The sequence below is a fragment of the Macaca thibetana genome, chromosome 9 (genome assembly GCF_024542745.1).
Source record: "Macaca thibetana thibetana isolate TM-01 chromosome 9, ASM2454274v1, whole genome shotgun sequence".
In the NCBI taxonomy this organism is placed as follows: Eukaryota; Metazoa; Chordata; class Mammalia; order Primates; family Cercopithecidae; genus Macaca; species Macaca thibetana.
In genome coordinates, this window is record NC_065586.1 from 93,722,271 (window position 1) to 93,740,445 (window position 18,175).

At 46.2% G+C, this 18,175-nt stretch overlaps 2 protein-coding genes across 2 annotated transcripts in view; both read right to left on the reverse strand.

Moving 5' to 3' along the window:
* The window catches only part of MMS19 (MMS19 homolog, cytosolic iron-sulfur assembly component), a 458,727-nt gene that overhangs the window by 224,502 nt on the left and 216,050 nt on the right, over nt 1–18,175 (reverse strand). The window lies entirely within an intron of this gene.
* Nucleotides 45–422, reverse strand: LOC126962102 (uncharacterized). Its single transcript, XM_050802957.1, has one exon. The coding sequence runs from the start codon at nt 420–422 to the stop codon at nt 45–47; it is 378 nt and encodes a 125-aa protein (XP_050658914.1).

Here is an 18,175-nt window from a genome sequence, read left to right on the forward strand (position 1 = left end):
ACAGGCAGCACAAGAGCGTGGCAGAGGGTATTCTGGCCGAGGTCCTAAAGCGACATCTCCAGCACGAGGAGGCCCCGGGGCTCAGACGTGGTCGCTTCGCAGAACGACGGGGCCCTAAGTGGATCTGGCGGTCGCGTCCCCCGATGGCACCCCGGCTGACTGTCGCCCTCCGGCTCCCACGGAAGCGCCGAGCTGGGCCGCCGACCTAAGTACCTGGTTGCTTGAGGCGGGCCGCACGAAGCTTCAAACTGGTCCAGACCACCTGGGTCACAGCCGCGGTTCCCGGGAGAAAGCGCTCCCCAGCCCCGGAACAGCCAATCCTCGGCCCGAGCCGGGTGTGAGCTCCCAGGCGAGCCTTCCAAACCCAAGGCGGAGTTCCGTGCGCCAATCATAGGCGGGAGACAGGGAGGGGGCGTGTCCATCTCCGCCCCCCGCCTCCGCTGGCCTCGAAAGCAGAGTGCGAAGCTTCCTCGAACCTAATCAGCGGCGGAGCGGCGGCGAGGGGGCGTGTCCACCCGGGCCCTACCCACCGCCCTCGCCGCCCTAGCGCGGCGCCGGAGGCGCCCCCTTCCTTGACGTCAGTCCCTAGGGCCAGCGCGGTTTTGCCGGCGCGGCGCCGGGCGGGGCAGCATTCCTGCCCCGGGGTGCGGCGGCAGCTGTCCCTGTAGGGTACACGTGACAGTGCCCCTTCTCCTGGGCCCAAGGCCAGCGCGCACGGCACCGACTGCCTTACGGCGCGTGGCCCTCTGCAGATCCTCAGATTCTGCCTTTCAACTTCCCTCCCAGCCCACCGTTTGGCTCCGGCTTTGGAGAGGAAGGGGCAGTCTGCTGCAGTCCGACCTTGGGCTTCAAAGCCAGAATGTCGTGGGTTCAAATATTGGGACATTGTGCGACTTTGGGCCGGTTACCTAAACAAGACAGTATTTTAAAGTTTGTATTCTTTCGGAAATGTTCATTAGTGACCTGTGCTGTCCGAGTTCCTTGATAGGCAGTAAACAAGAGAGACGGAAAGACCTATAGCCCTTGTCCTGGGGAGTCTACAGCCTAGTAAGGAGGCAGGCGTTAAACAACCTAAAACATGGAGTATGTGATTACAGTTGTGATCAATGTTATGGCTATAAGAGGATAATTATGGAGGAACCTAAGCTTCCTCTCGGAGGTTCAGGAGGGCTGAAGAAGCAACATTTAAGCTGAGATATAAAGAAGAGTTGAAATTGGTCAAATGAAGAGGAGTGGGTCTGGGGAAACTGCTTTAAGGGAAGAGGGAAAGGCATTTGGTTGGGCCAGGAGGTAGCTTGGCTCCGGAGGAATTAAATGCGACCCGGAGTAAGGCTAACAAGAGAGAGCACAGGCAGAGAAGGTTGTATGTGATCCTCGGAGGAGTTTAAACAGGGAATGGCATTATATGTACTGTGTTTATGTAATGGGCATTTTATAGTACTTACCACGTACCAGTAGTGTCAGTCAGCACTTTGCAAATTTCATCCTCATGACAAGTTTGTGTTTTTAGAAGGTCACTCTGGCTGCAGCTTGGAACTTGGATTGGAGGGGGCAGGAGTGGATGCAGGGTATCCAGTGGGCCTCTGATAAATGCTTGTTTTGTCCTTGGAAGATAAGGTGTTCGTGCACTTGTTCAGCAATGCTCAGGAAAGGCTTTTGGGTCTCCCTGACTTCCTTTTTACATCATAACTGACCTCCTATCCATTTAAGCTTGATTTTTCTTCTGTAAAAGTTCTGGGTGGGAAGAGGAAGAGCCAGTACACGGGGATTTGTGAATTCCTTGTTGCAGGGTGAAGGGGATGTTAGGGAGCTATTTGTCCTCACCCCGTGCTCTCCAGTTCCTCTCTCTGTCCTTCTGCACAAAAATAGCATCAGTAAGTGTTGTTATGCTGTGGCTAAAAGGGTTTTTTGTTCTGTTTTGTTTTTTTGAGACAGAGTCTCACTCTGTTGCCCAAACTGGAGTGCAGTGGCACCACCTCAGCTCACTGCATCTTCTGCCCCTGGGTTCAAGCGATTCTTCTGCCTCAGCCTCCTGAGTAGCTGGGACTACAGGCATGTGCCACCACGCCTGGCTAATTTTTGTATTTTTAGTAGAGATGGGGTTTCACCATGTTGGCCAGACTGGTCTTGAACTCTTTTTTTTTTTTTTTTTTTTTTTTTTTTTTTTTGAGATGGAGTCTCACTCTGTCGCCCAGGCTGGAGTGCAGTGGCCGGATCTCAGCTCACTGCAAGCTCCGCCTCCCGGGTCTACGCCATTCTCCTGCCTCAGCCTCCCGAGTAGCTGGGACTACAGGCGCCCGCCACCTCGCCCGGCTAGCTTTTTGTATTTTTTAGTAGAGACGGGGTTTCACCCTGTTAGCCAGGATGGTCTCGATCTCCTGACCTCATGATCCGCCCATCTCGGCCTCCCAAAGTGCTGGGATTACAGGCTTGAGCCACCGCGCCCGGCCTGGTCTTGAACTCTTGACCTCAGGTAATCCACCTGCCTCAGCCTCCCAAAGTGCTGGGATTACAGGTGTGAGCCACCATGCTCGGCCGCTAAAAGGTTTTTTGTTTTTGAAACGGAATCTCACTCTGTTGTCAGACTGGAGTGCAGTGGCACGATCTCGGCTCACTGCAATCTCTGCCTCCTGGGTTCAAGCGATTCTCCTGCTTCCGCCTCCTGAGTAGCTGGGATTACAAGCACATGCCACCACGCCCGGCTAATTTTTGTATTTTTAGTAGAGGCGGGGTTTCACCACGTTGGCCAGGATGGTCTCAATCTATTGATCTCATGATCCTCCCACCTTGGCCTCCCAAAGTGTTGGGATTACAAGCATGAGCCACAGCGCCTGGCCCGTTAAAAAGGTTTTTACAGTGGCTTCTCTTCACTTTTCCTCAAGCCCTGGGGAACTGTTGAAAAAAACAAAGAAATCAGCAATGTTCATCTCCAGTGGAAAGTATTGGTGCAGAGACTTTCAGCCAACTACTTGGCTAAGGAGGGGACTGTGCAGGCTCCTGAACCAAAGGCTGAGCTTCTGAGCCAGTGACTCCCACTGGCCCATTCTAATAAATAGGGAAGCCAGACTCTTGGCATATCGGTGCTGGGTGAACCTAGGAATTCTGACCATGAGCTTAGATGAGCATCCCGAGGTAGGAATTGGGAACTTGTGGTTTCTGGGTCAGATGTGACTAAGGCTGGGTGGAGCGTATCTGGTATCTCCAAACATTTTTGCAGGCATGTGACCATGTGCTTACAATGGAACCATTTCTATTGTTACAGCTTTGTGATTCAATACTTCTGGCGAGAAGATGGGGCACTCCACAGTTGCGTGGGCCATGTAAGCCTCACCAGAAGTGGAGTCATCTGAGACTCACAGAAGGGTGCTGGAGACAGTAATCACCCCAGACAGGGCCCTGTTTAGAGAAAGTCAACTCTGGGGAATGGAAACCTCATGAAATTCAGGCCCAAACTTGATTTTACCCAGGGCCTAGATTAAAGTGAGTTTAGTGAGGAACTCCTTTCAGGCATAAAATTTAAGAGGGCACCAAAAAACTCAGGAAACCCAAGATAAATAATATCTTAACACAACATTTTTTAAAATCAAAATTAATGCAAAAAATCCATGATGAACAGAATATCAACATTTAAAATATAGGCAGGCTGTTGTTTATGACCTTGCATTATTTTGCAATGGGAACAGTCACTACCAATGAGGCTTTATGAGAGTTGACAATAACGTGTGAACAGATTGAATAACATGGAACTTTATATGTAGTAATTTTTTTATTGGAATGCTTTTATCCACTTTTTCTATTTGGTTCAAAATATGGAAGGTAAGTGCATATAGGACATATATTTTTTCTTTTGTCTTGGGCTCAAATATGGTTCAACTCAGTACTGGTTTTTACCCTCAAAGGAAGTAAAGTCTAAGAAGGGAGTTCTAACTGTTTTACCTTAAGCAAATTACTTAATTCCTCTGCCTATTTTCTTGTCTTTTTTTTTTTTTTTTTTTTTTTTTTTTTAAGACAGGTCTTGCTCTGTCACCAGGCTGGAGTGCAGTGGCCCAATCTCAGCTCACTTCAACCTCCACCTCCCGGATTCAAGCGATTCTCCTGCCTCAGCCTCCTGAGTAGCTAGGACTACAGGTGTGTGCCACCACGCCCACCTAATTTTTGTATTTTTAGTAGAGACGGGTTTCACTATGTTGGCCAGGATGGTCTCTATCTCTTGACCTCGTGATCTGCCCGCCTTGGCCTCCCAAAGTGCTGGGATTACAGACATGAGCCACCCAGCCTGGCCTATTTTTCTTGTCTTTAAAATGAGAATAATCACACCACTTTTCAGTGTTGCTGTGAAGATAACTTGAGGTACTATAGGCTGAGTTCTTAATATACACCTTGCTCTAGACACTAAACCAGCACTGGACTCCTTCCCTCTTTCTATCCTGCAAGAATGGTTCCTTGATGGGGCTGACACTTATTCCCATGGGTTTCTTATTGCTATTTGTCCTGTTCTGGGCAAAGTAGAGAGAAGTTTTACACTTAACTGACATGCAACAGTGCAACTTTTGAATTAACTCTGATTTTCTTGATTAATAATCATGGACATTCTAAACTTTTTAATAAAGCCCCTTCTGCTTACAACATTACATAAGGCAACTAGACTATAGCCCTCTTCTATCAACTGACAATCTGGACAGGCCAAAAATAGCAAAGTCCTTATAGAAAAATGGTACATGCTGGGCGCGGTGGCTCACGCCTGCCTGTAATCCCAGCATTTTGGGAGGCTGAGGTGGGTGGATCACGAGGTCAGCAGTTCGAGACCAGCCTGACCAACATGGTGAAACCCTGCCTCTACTAAAAATACAAAAAAATTAGCTGGGCGTGGTGGCGGGCGCCTGTAATCCCAGCTACTTGGGAGGCTGAGGCAGGAGAATCACTTGAAACTGGAAGGCTGAGGTTGCAGTGAGCCAAGATTGCACCACTGCACTCTAGACTGGGCAACGACAGCAAAACTCCATCTCCAAAAAAAAAAAAAAAAGAAAGAAAAAGTAAAGAAAAGAAAAAAGAAAAATAGTACATTATAGAAGCACTAAAAAAGTACACTATTCATGTAGATTAGAATTAAAGGTCAATATTGTGTCAGCCTACTGTAACAAAATACCACAGACTGGGTGGCTTAAACAACATTTATTTTCTCACAGCTCTGAAGGCTGGGAAGTCCAGGCTTAAGATGCCAGCCAATTTAACTTCTGGTGAGGGCTCTCTTCTTGGCTTGTAGATGGCCACCTTCTCACTGTGTCCTCACATGCTGAAAGAGAGACAGAGAGAGCATATGCGAGTGGGCTCTGGGGTCTCTTCTCTTCTTACAAGGACATTCATCCTTATCTTTTCTTTTCTTTTTTTTTTTTTTTTTTGAGACAGAGTCCTGCTCTGTTGCCTAGCCTAGAGTGTAGTGGTGAGACCTCGGTCACTGCGACCTCTGCCTCCCTGGTTCAAGTGATTCTCCTGCCTCAACCTCCCAAGTAGCTGTGATTACAGAGGCATGCCACCATGCCCTGCTAATTTTGTCTTTTTAGTAGAGACGGGGTTTCACCATGTTGGCCAGGCTGGTTTCGAATTCCTTTCCTCAAGTGATCCACCCACCCCCACCTCCCAAATTGCTGAGATTACGGGTGTGAGCCACTGCTCCTGAAAAAGGACACTAATCCTATTGAATCAGGGCTTCACCCTTACGACCCTGTTTAATCTTAATTACTTCCTTGTTCCCAATGGAGTTACACTGGAGGTTAGGGCTTCAACATATGAATTTTGAGGGGACACAATTCAATCCATAGCTAGTATGAACTTATGGTTTTTAAGATATAGATAAATAGGTACAAAAATAAATATAACTGGGTGCAGTGGCTCGTGTCTGTAATCCCAGCCACTCAGGAGGCTGAGGTGGGAGAATTGCTTGAACTCAGAAGTTTGAGGCTGCAGTGAGCTATGGTTGTGCCACTGCACTCTACCCTGGGTGACAGAACAAGACCCTGTCTCTAAAAGTAAATAAAGCCATAAATGTGTGTGTGTGTGTATATATATTCACATACATGTACATATATGCATATATGTGTATATGAACAATCACATTCACACACATATATACTCCCCAGCTCTGTTGGTGAAGAAGGCCTTAGAAACAGTGATAGTGTAGTGGGAATAACCACACTTAGCACCCAGATATTGACTTCTCAGTAACCATTCTCTACAAAAAGGGACTATGGATCCTTGGAGAAATGGTTGACTCTAGAATGAAGTTGAGAAAATTCAAGATGAATGAACCTGGAACATCTTGTTGTGCCAGAAGGTAAGGAGGTTCTCAAATAATAATGGAGACATATCAAAGGACCAGGAGTCAGGTTAAAAGGGCTCCCACTGGCCAAAATGGGGCAATTAGGCATCAAAATAAAATATAACAGTAATAAATTGTAATGTAATAAGAATGTTTAAGTCCACAATAATATCAATCAGTAAATAAAAAGGGGAAAGAAGAAAGCCCTTCCTTACAGTAGAATGCTCACTCATAAATGTAGAAGGAATGACATAGTTAGAAAATCATCAGTGGTTACTAGAATTAATGGGTGAAAGTTTATTGATTAACAGGATACTTATATAGTCTAAAAAGTATCTCTTCACAAATTACTTATTAACTCTAAAGAAAAAAGTAGTGACTACAGTGGAGAGACCTAGCAGACACCAAGTTAATCAAAGATCAAAGTTAACATCACCAATGCTGGGGCAAATGATCATAATGTGCCTCCTGATACAATGCACTGGGAAAGACACAGCACCACTTCTGTGATATACCTGCTAAAAAATACATAATCAGTCAGGCTGGGTGCGGTGGCTCACGCCTGTAATCCCAGCACTTTGGGAGGCTGAGGCAGGTGGATCACAAGGTCTGGAGTTTGAGACTATCCTGGCCAACATGGAGAAACCCCATCTCTACTGAAATACAAAAAATGATCCCGGCGTGGTGGTGGGTGCTAGTAGTCCCAGCTACTCGGGAGGCTGAGGTAGGTGAATCGCTTGAACCTGGGAGGCGGAGGTTGCAGTGAGCCCAGATCGCACCACTGCACTCCAGCCTGGGCAACAGAGCAAGACTCCGTCTAAACAAACAAACCATAATCAGTTTGGATCAAATCAGAAGGAAACATCAGACAAATCCAAAATGAATGATAGTCTATTAAAGAACTGGCCAGGTGGCCAGTCTTGGTGGCTCATGCCTGTAATCTCAGCACTTTGGGAAGCCAAGGAGGGCAGATCACCTAAGGTCAGGAGTTCGAGACCAGCCTGGCTAACATGGTGAAACCCCGTTTCTACTAAACATACAAAAAATTTCCCGGGCATGGTGGCACACGCCTGTAATCCCAGCTACTAAGGAGGCTGAGGCAGGACAATAGCTTGAACCCGGGAGGCCGTTGCAGTGAGCTGGGATTGCACCACTGCACTCCAGCCTGGACAACAAGAGCAAAGCTCCATCTCAAAAAAAAAAAAAAAAAAAAAAAACTGGCCGGGCACAATGACTCATGCCTGCAATTCTAACACATTGGAAGTCTGAGGCAAGAGGATTGCTTGAAGTCAGGGGTTCGAGACCAGCCTGGGCAATATAGCCAGACCCTGTCTCTAAAAAATAAATAAATAAATAAACTGGCCTGTATTCCTCAAAAGTGTTGAGGTCAAGAAAAACAAAGGGGCCGGGCGCGGTGGCTCAAGCCTGTAATCCCAGCACTTTGGGAGGCCGAGACAGGCGGATCACGAGGTCAGGAGATCGAGACCATCCTGGGTAACACAGTGAAACCCCGTCTCTACTAAAAATACAAAAACTTAGCCGGGCGAGGTGGCAGGCGCCTGTAGTCCCAGCTACTCGGGAGGCTGAGGCAGGAGAATGGCGTGAACCCGGGAGGCGGAGCTTGCAGTGAGCTGAGATCCGGCCACTGCACTCCAGCCTGGGTGACAGAGCGAGACTCCGTCTCAAAAAAAAAAAAAAAAAAAAAAAAGAAAAACAAAGGAAGACTGAGGAATAGTTCCAGATTGAAGGAAACTAAAAAGACATGAAAAGTAAATGTAATGTATGATCCTAGATTGGGCTGGGCAAAAAGAAATAGCAATAAAAGACATTGTTCAACAATTGTTGAAATTTGTACATGGACTGTGAAAGAGTATTATATCAATTGAAATCTTCTGATTTTGATAATCATGCTGAAGTTCTGCAAGGGAATGCCCTTGTTCTTAGGAAATACACATTGAAGTATTTGTAGTTAAAGGACAGGATGTTTCCAATTCAATCTCAAGTGGTTCAGAATGAAAGATAGCCTGCTCTGAAAGACAGAGAAAGGGAAAGAGAGAGAGTATCAGAACAACAGTCACATGGAAATTTCTTGCATCATTCTTACAACACTTTTGTAAATTTAAAATTATATTGGCCGGGCGTGGTGGCTTACACCTGTAATCCTAGCACTTTGGGAGGCCAGGGCAGGTGGATCACCTAAGGTCAGGAGTTCAAGACCAGCCTGGCCAACATGGTGAAACCCCGTCTCTACTAATAATACAAAAATTAGCCAGGCATGGTGGGCCACACCTGTAATCCCAGCTACTGGGGAGGCTGAGGCAGGAGAATCACTTGAACCCAAGAGGTGGAGGTTGCAGTGAGCCAAGATTGCGCCATTGCACTCTAGCAGGGGCAACAAGAGTGAAACTCTGTCCAAAAAAAAAGAAAGAAAGGAAAAGAAAGGAAGAAAGAAATTAGATCAAAATTAAAAGCAACCAAAAATACACCAGTCAGTCAAATAAGTGTTTACTAGGAACTAGCAAATTAGGGTTAAGCAGTATGGCAAGCAGAGTAAACAATTATTAAGCAGCATCTACTTATATATAAATATAATATAAATGCACACTTTAACAATAGTAATTCCTCCAATCCATGAGCTTGGGATATCTTTCTACTTATTTATGTCTCTTCAATTTATTTGTTTATTTATTTTTGAAAAGAAGGGAATTGTGCCATTTGTACCAGCACGTGTAAACTTGGAGGACATTATGCTAAATAAGGTAAGCCAGCCACAGAAAGGCAAATATTACATGATATCACTTATATGTGGAATCCAAAATAGTTGAACTTAAAGAAACATAGAGTAGAGGAATGGTGTTGCCAACACCTAGGGAGTGGTGGAATGTGAAGGTGTTAGTCAAAAGTACAAGCTTTCAGTTATAAGATGAATAAGTTCTAGAGATCTAATGTACAGTATGGCAACTATACTTAATAATAATAGTATATACTTGAAATTTGCTAGGGGAATAGATCCTAAATGTTCACATCACCTATACACACAAAAAGGTAACTATGTCCGGTGACAAGTATGTTAATTAGCTTAATTGTGAGAATCATTATACAAGGTATATTTATAAGGTATTGAAACACCATGTTGTAACCTTAAGTATATACAATATTCTCTTTTTTCTTTTTCTTTTTTTTTTTTTTTTTTGAGACAGAGTCTTGCTCTGTTGCCCAGGCTGGAGTGCAGTGGCATGATCTCGGCTCACTGCAAGCTCCGCCTCCCAGGTTCATGCCATTCTCCTGCCTCAGCCTCCCAAGTTGCTGGGACTACAGGCGCCCACCACCATGCCTCGCTAATTTTTAAAATAGTTTTAGTAGAGACGGGGTTTCACTGTGTTAGCCAGGATGGTCTCAATCTCCTGACCTCATGATCTGCCTGCCTTGGCTTCCCAAAGAGCTGGGATTACAGGCGTGAGCCACCGCACCCGGCCACTTTTTTTCTTTTTTTGAGACAGAGTTTTGCTGTTGTTGCCCAGGCTGGAGTACAATGGCATGATCTCAGCTCACTGCAACCTCCACCACCCGGGTTCAAGCATTCTCCTGCCTCAGCCCCCTGAGTAGCTAAGATTACAGTTGCCCACCACCATACCCAGCTAATTGTTTTGTATTTTTAGAGGATATGGGGTTTCATCATGTTGGTTATGTTTGTCAATCACACCTCAGTAAAGCTGGGGGAAATAAATACATAAATCATATGTAAATTGCTTGAGGTCAGTAGTTCTCTGTTAGAAGACGGAGAACACGTACATCATCAGGATGCTTTTGACTTCAAGTAACAGAAAACCCAACATCATCACTCAAGGTTCTGGCAGGAAACATTCTAACTTACTTCTCTCCCTCCTGTCTCTTTTGGGTGTGTTTTATTGGCCAAACCCAGTTGAAAGCCAGAGGAGAAGGGAAGTCCCTGATGTAACTGAAGTGAGTCAGCCCCCAGGGCAAGAGCAGAGTGGAAAAATGGCAGAAAGTAGATCAAGAGGGGGTAAAAAGAAGATACTGCACCAATTAAACTGAATTACACAGGAGAAGCTTATTCTCATACATATCATGAAGTCCAGAGGCAGGGAGATTACTGGAACGGGTCATTCAGCAGAGCAAAGGTGTCATTCATTTTTCTGCTCTGCTTACTCAGCACACGGGCAGTATCTCTCCTCATGGACCCAAGAGGGCTGCAGCAGTTCTGTGAGTAAAATTCAACCAGGACTATATTCATTCTCACGCATTCCTTTCTTTAAGAAAGCGACTACTACAAATAAAAATAATACCTAGAAATTAACCGAAGAGGTGAAAGATTTCTACAATGGAAATTGTGACAACATTGATGCAAGAAATTGAAGAGGACACAGAAAACTGGAAAGTGATTCGCTGTTCATGGATTGAAAGAATCGTTATTGTTCAAATGTCCATACTGCTTAAAGCAATCTACAGATTTAATGCAATCCCTATCAGTCAAAATACCAATGACATTCTTCACAGCATTAGAAAAAAACCATGGGAGGCTGAGGCAGGAGAATAGCTTGAACCAGGGATGCAGAGTTTGCGGTGAGCCAAGATCACTCCACTGCACTCCAGCCTGGGCAGCAGAGCGAGACTCCATCTCAAAAAAAAGAAAACAAAGAAAAAACCCTAAAATTTAAACAGAACCACAAAAGACCCAGAATAGCTGAACCATAAAGCCTCACATAAAGCCACAAGAATGGCTTGTACTCTACACTGAACTTAGTACAGAGCCTTCTCTTGCTCTGATCCCAATTCAAAACTGGTAGCCATGGAGGGGACTCCATAAATATGGTGAAGTAGTACACTCAGATGTGGTATGTTGCTTCCGAAATCAGAAAAGATCTACCAAGCATTGTGCTTCTTTTGTCAAGGTAGGTGGTGTGAAGTGTAGGTGTCTGTCACCATAGAAGCCCTATTTTCAGATGGTTTAAGCCATTAAATGTGCCAGAAACTTCATATAACATGGGCAGCCCCTGATGGTTTTTTTTTTTTTTTTTTTTTGAGACAGAGTCTCACTCTATTGCCCAGGCTGAAGTGCAGTGGCTCAATCTCAGCTCACTGCAACCTCCGCTGCCCGGGTTCAAGAGATTCTCCTGCCTCAGCCTCCCAAGTAGCTGGGATTACAGGCGCCTGCAACTGCACCCAGCTAATTTTTGTATTTTTAGTAGAGACAGGGTTTTACCATGTTGGTCAGGTTGGTTTTGAACTCCTGAGCTCAAGCAATCTGCCCACTTGGTCTCCAAGTGCTAGGATTACAGACTTGAGCCACCGTTTCTAGCCTGCTAGGACTGTATATGACAGAGAGCAGAATTGACAGCATGCTCCAGATGTCTGTCGGCCCCTTTCTCTTGCCTCCCAAGTTCTTGTGCAATGGGCCCATAAACAAAGTGGCCATGGTGGCATAGATGGAGGCTGCCCAGGGATTCAATTATGTGAACTTCACCTTTCCAAAGCTGACCTAGATAACATCACTGTTGAGTGCCTAATCTGCCAACAGCCGAGACCCACAGAAAGCCCTCCAATATGGCACCACTCACAGAGGGGACCAACCAGCCACCAGTGGCAAGTTCATTACACTGCACCTCTTTCATCATGGAAGGGCTGAGATTTGTCCTCACTGCAATAGACACATATTCTGAATATAGATTTGCCTTCCTTGCCCATTATGCTTCTGCCAGGAACAGCACCGATGGACTCACAGAATGCCTTATTTACCATCATGGGCTTCCCTCCCCATAACAATACTTCTGGTCAGATAACTCATTTCACAGCAATGGGTCCATCGTCATGCAATTAACTAGTTTTACCACCTACTTCATCACCTGAAAATGGCCAGGCTAGTTAAAAGGTGGAATGGAGGGCCCGGCACAGTGGCTTACGCCTGTAATCCCAGCACTTTGGGAGGCCGAGCCAGGGGGATCACCTGAGGTCAGGAGTTTGAGACCAGCCTGACTAACATGTAGAAACCCCGTCTCTACTAAAAATACAAAATTAGTTGGGCATGGTGGCGCATGCCTGTAATCCCAGCTACTCAGGAGGCTGAGGCAGAAGAATTGCTTGAACCCGGGAGGTGCAGGTTGTGGTGAGATCACACCATTGCACTCTAGCCTGGGTAACAAGAGCAAAACTCCATCTCAAACAACAACAAACAAACAAACAAACAAAAACAAAGGAAAGGTGGAATGACTTACTGTAGAGTCAGTTACAGTGCTGTTCAGGAGACAAGACACAGAAAGGATGAATTCAGTCTTACAACATGCAATATATACTTTGAATCATTTGATGCTATCTCTTCCATAGCTAGAACTCATGAATCAAGGAATTAAGGGTAGAAGTGGTAGTGGATCCACTTACTACTATCCCCAGTAACCCACTAGCAGAATTTTTTTTTTTTGAGACAGAGTCTCACTCTGTTGCCCAGGCTGGAGTTCAGTGGCACAATCTCAGCCCACTACAACCTCTGCCTCCCAGGTTTAAGCGATTCTCATGCCCCAGCCTCCCGAGTAGCTGGGATTACAGGTGCGCACCACCATGCCTGGCTAATTTTTGTATTTTTAGTAGAGATGGGGTTTCACCATGTTGGCCATGCTGGTCTTGAACTCCTGACCTCAGGTGATCCACCCACCTCAGCCTCCCAAAGTGCTGGGATTACAAGCATGAGCCACCACTCCCAGCCCAGAATTTTTTATTCCTGTCTTAACAACCTTGACCCTTGCAGATTTGGGAGTCTTATTCTACAAGGTGGGAGATGTGGGGAAGATGTTTCACCCAAGTGCCATAACAAAGTTCCATTGCATTGGAAGATGAGACTGTCCATTTTGGTGGTCTGTGCTACTGAGTCAACAAGCAGAAAACAGATTATTCTACTGGATGAAGTGATTGATCCAGATGGTCAGGGGAAATTGGGTTGCTACTACGTAGTGAGGTATATTAGTTTTCTTTTTTTCTTTTTCTGAGATAGAGTCTCAGTTTGTCACCCAGGCTGGCGTGCAGTGGCGTGATCTCAGCTCACTGCAAACTCCGCCCCCCAAGTTCAAGTGATTCTCCTACCTCAGCCCGCCACCACGCCCAGCTAATTTTTGTATTTTTAGTAGAGACAAGGTTTCACCATGTTGGCCAGGCTGGTCTCAAACTCCTGACCTTAGATGACCCACCCACCTTGGCCTCCCAAAGTGCTGGGATTTACAGGTGTGAGCTACTGCACCAGGTGAGTTTTCTACTACTGTGTAACAAATTGCCGCAAACACAGTGGCTTAAAACAACACTCATTTATTGACCCACAGTTTCTGTGGGTCAGGAAAGTTGGTAGGGCTCAGCTGGGTTGTTTGCTGAAGACTCACAGGCTGCAATCAAGGTGTTGGCCAAGGCTGCACCTTGGAGCCTGGAGGCCTGGCAGGGGAAGAAGCCTCTTCCAAGCTCAAAGTGTTGGCAGAATTCATTCCATTCGCCCCGCCCCGCCCCGCCTCGCCTCTCCTCTTTTTGAGATGGAGTTTTGTTCTTGTTGCCCAGGCTGGGTGCAATGGTTGCTCACGGCAACCTCCACCTCCCAAGTTCAAGCGATTCACCTGCCTCAGCCTCCCAAGTAGCTGGGATTACAGGCATGTACCACCACACCTGGCTAATTTTGTATTTTTAGTAGAGATGGGGTTTCTCCATGTTGGTCAGTCTGTTCTCGAGCTCCTAACCTCAGGTGATCCACCAGCCTTGGCGTCCCAAAGTGCTGGGATTACAGGCATGAGTCATCGTGCCTGGCCATGGTTTCTTGCTAGCTGGAGGCTGCTCACAGTTCTCCGGGGGGTTCTACAGTTCTTTGCCGCATGGGCTTTTGCCAATGGCCACTTACTTCATCAAGCCAGCAAGGAGAGTCTCTAGAGCAAGTCTACAAACAAGACAGACTCGTAGACTAGCATAACACAACCATGGGACATCACATAACATAACCATGGGAGTGCTATCAACTTTGTCATGGCCTAGGCTCCTTCTGGTTAGCAGTCAATCTCAGGTCCTGTTCCTATTCAAGGTGTGGGGAACACATAAAAGTGTGAATACCAGGCCAGGCGTTGTGACTCATGCCTGTAATCCCAGCACTTTGGGAGGCCACGGCGGGTGGATCACTTGAGGTCAGGAGTTCAAGACCAGCCTGGCTAACATGGTGAAACCCCATCTCTACTAAAACTACAAAAAATTAGCCAGGTGTGGTGGCATGTGCCTGTAATCCCAGCTACTTGAGAGGCTGAGGCAGGAGATTAGCTTGAATCCAGGAGATGGAGGTTGCAGTGAGCCAAGATCTCACCACTGCACTCCAATCTGGGCGACAAAGCAAAACTCCATCTCAAACAAAAACCAAAAAACGTAAATACCAGAAAGCAGACATAGTGGGGAACTACCTTACAGTCTGTCTGCCACATGTGAATAGGAGGACTATGTCTGGAAACCAGAGGATCCTCAGGGTGTACCAAGTGGTACCTCCATGCCCAGTAGTAAAGGTCAATGGAAAACTAGTAGCCAAAAGAAGGTAGGAAGATTGACATCTCAGGCCCTTCAGAAATGAAACTTTAGACCGGGTGTGGTGACTCATGCCTGTAATCCCAGCACTTTGGGAGGCTGAGGTGGGTGGATTACTTGAGTTCAGGAGTTCAAGACCAGGCTGGCCAACATGGTGGAATCCCACCTCTACTAAAAATACAAAAATTAGCCGGACATGATGGCACGTGCATGTAGTCCTACTTGGGAGGCTGAGGCAGCAGAATCGCTTGAACCCGAGAGGTGGAGGCTGCAGTGAGCCAAGATCTCACCACTGCACTCCAGCCTGAGCGAAAGAGCAAGACTCCATCTCAAAAAAAAAAAAAAAAAAAAAAAAAAGAAAAAGAAACAAAACTGGGTTACTTCAACAGGTAAAAAAATTCACTCATCCGCGGTTCTGGCTAAAATTAGGGGAAATACGGAATGAGTAATGAAAGAAGGAAGGCATAGATATCAATTACGGCCTTGTGACCGATTACTAGCCTGGTCTTGTGACAGGCCACCTGGACTATAGTAGTAGTTTTGCATATTTTCTTTCTGTTTGTTATGTATATGTGGGACTTTTTTACATGCTGCCTCAGTCTGTTCAGGGACTGCTGTAACAAAATCTCATAGACTAGGTAGTTGCTGCTGCTACTGCTGCTGCTGCTGCTTTTTTTTTTTTTTTTTATGGGGGTGGGTGGGGTATAGAGACGAGATCTTGTTCTATTGCCCAGGCTGGTCTCAACCTCCTGGCCTCAAGCGATCCTTCCACCTTGGCCTTCCAAAGTACTGGGATTACAGGCCTGAGCCACTATGCCCAGCCAGCAAGCAGCTTCTAGCCTCTAAACAACAGAAATTTATTTCTTACTATTCTAGAGGTTGAAGTCCAAAATCAAGGCACCGTCAGATTCATTGCCTGGTAAGGGCCTTTTTCCTAATTCGTAGATTGCACCTTCTTGCTGTGTCCTCGCATAGTGGAAGGGCAAGACATCTGTCTGGGGCCTGTTTTATAAAGACAGTTATTCCATCAATGAGGGTTCTGCCCTCATGACATAATCACCTCACAAAAGTCTCTACCTCTTAATACCATCACCTTGTGGGGTTATGATGTCAACATAATAATTTGGGGGGACACAAGCATTCCAATCACAGCACTAACTTTTTTGTTTCTCTTTTTTATTTATTTATTTATTTATTTATTTATTTTTTTTTTATTTTTTATTTTTTTTTTTTTGAGACGGAGTCTCACGCTGTTGCCCAGGCTGGAGTGCAGTGGCGCGATCTCGGCTCACTGCAAGCTCCGCCTCCCGGGTTCCCGCCATTCTCCTGCCTCAGCCTCCTGAGTAGCTGGGACTACAGGCGCCCGCCACCGCGCCCGGCTAATTTTTTGTATTTTTTAGTAGAGACGGGGTTTCACTGTGGTCTCGATCTCCTGACCTTGTGATCCGCCCGCCTCGGCCTCCCAAAGTGCTGGGATTACAGGCTTGAGCCACCGCGCCCGGCCTTGTTTCTCTTTCTCTCCATTTTTATTTCCTATATAAATTGCTGCATGCAAGCTAATGTTACAATTTAGTCTTTAGGTAAAAAATAATAGAGACCATGACTGCATTTGATAAGTATTTAGTAGAGCCAGTGATGCAATGATTGTTGGGACTGTGTGTCTTCTCATTTTGGAGAGAGGATGAGAACTTCTTCATTTATAAGAAAGACAGTTGGTCTTCTTTAGGTGGAAATATGGAGTTGTTTCATTATTGCATGGAAATTCAAATGTATATAGGAGTGGATATGGAAGCTGAGTGTTGATCCACTGTGCCAATTATCAACTTGTTGCCTCCAGCAACAAATGCACCTTCTGTTGTACAACTCCATGATCCTGGAGAGGAGCCTGGTAAATACTTTTTCTTTTCCAGCTAACACAATGCTCAGCTTTGTTAGTAGAGGGAGCTAGCAGACACTGTAGGAGGCAAGGGTTTAGGGGTTTCTCTCCTTGGTTCCTGTGTGTGCCTCTCATTAGGCTCCTGTGGGTTTTTTTGGTTGCTTTGTTTGTTTTTGAGACAGGGTTTCACTCTGTCGCCCAGGCTGGCGTGCAGTGGTGTGATCATGGCTCACTGCAACCTCAAACTCCTGGGCTCAAGGGATCCTCCCACTTCAGCTTCCCAAGTAGCTGGGACTACAGGCGTGCGCCAACATGCTCAGCTAATTGTGTGCTGGGATTACAGGCGTGTACCACCATGTCTGGCCTCTTGAAACGTTTGAGGTTCCTCTATGGCCTGGCCCCTGGAGCACATTTGGTTCTCCAGCCCAGGCTGCTGCAGCATGGGCTCCTATGGTGTGAGCAGCTTCTTCAGTGCCTAGGTCCTACAGCGCATGGCGGTCAGCAACACACTATGGTTAGAAGCTTCCCTTGGCACCTCTTTGGGTGGCTTTGCAGCAGGTTTTGAGATTCAGTACCTCCCTGTGAGCAACTTCCCCAGCACGCCTAAATGGCAGATTTCTAGCAAGTTCCACCAGTGCAGCACCACAATGGCTTCTTTGCCCTTCAGTGACCCACAGCCCCATCCTCTCCAATGAGGTCTGGATTTCAGCCCTGGAGGAAGGGTGGGGAAGGAGCTCTTTTTTGGGTGTCTATCTCAGCCCTAGGTCCTAGGAGCTGCCCCTTATATCTTCTATTCCTTATTCTTCAGCATTCTCCTTGTCTTATGAGCCAATCCCTCACTACTCCAACTCCTTGTTATAGTGAATGAGTCTTTATATCAAACTTTCCCTGTCTAAATGACTGTGTGGAGACTGGATTCTGATATAGTGGGTGATGACAAAACTAGTAGGAAGAAGTGTGAAGAACCTCAAGACAGCAAGTTTTGTCTTACAATCCAGGGATACCCTGGGAACCAATGACCTGGCTGGGTGTCAAAGCTCTTTTAGAAAACAATATTGATGGCTGGGTGCGGTGGCTCAGGCCTGTAATCCCAGCACTTTGGGAGGCCAAGGTGGGCAGATCACCTGAGGTCAGGAGTTTGAGACCAGCCTGACCAACAGGGTGAAACCCCGTTTCTACTAAAAATACAAAATTAGCTGGGCATTGTGGTACATGCCTGTAATCCAAGCTACTTGGGAAGCTGAGGAAGGAGAATCGCTTGAACCTGGGAGGCGGAGGTTGCAGTGAGCTGAGATCGCAACACTGCCCTCCAGCCTGGGCAACAGAGCAAGACTCCGTCTCAAAAAAAAAAGTAAAATGACATACAAATATCGGTAGTGAGGTACAGAAACAGCTGGATTGGTTACAGGTTCGCATTTGCCTTATTTGAAGACAGT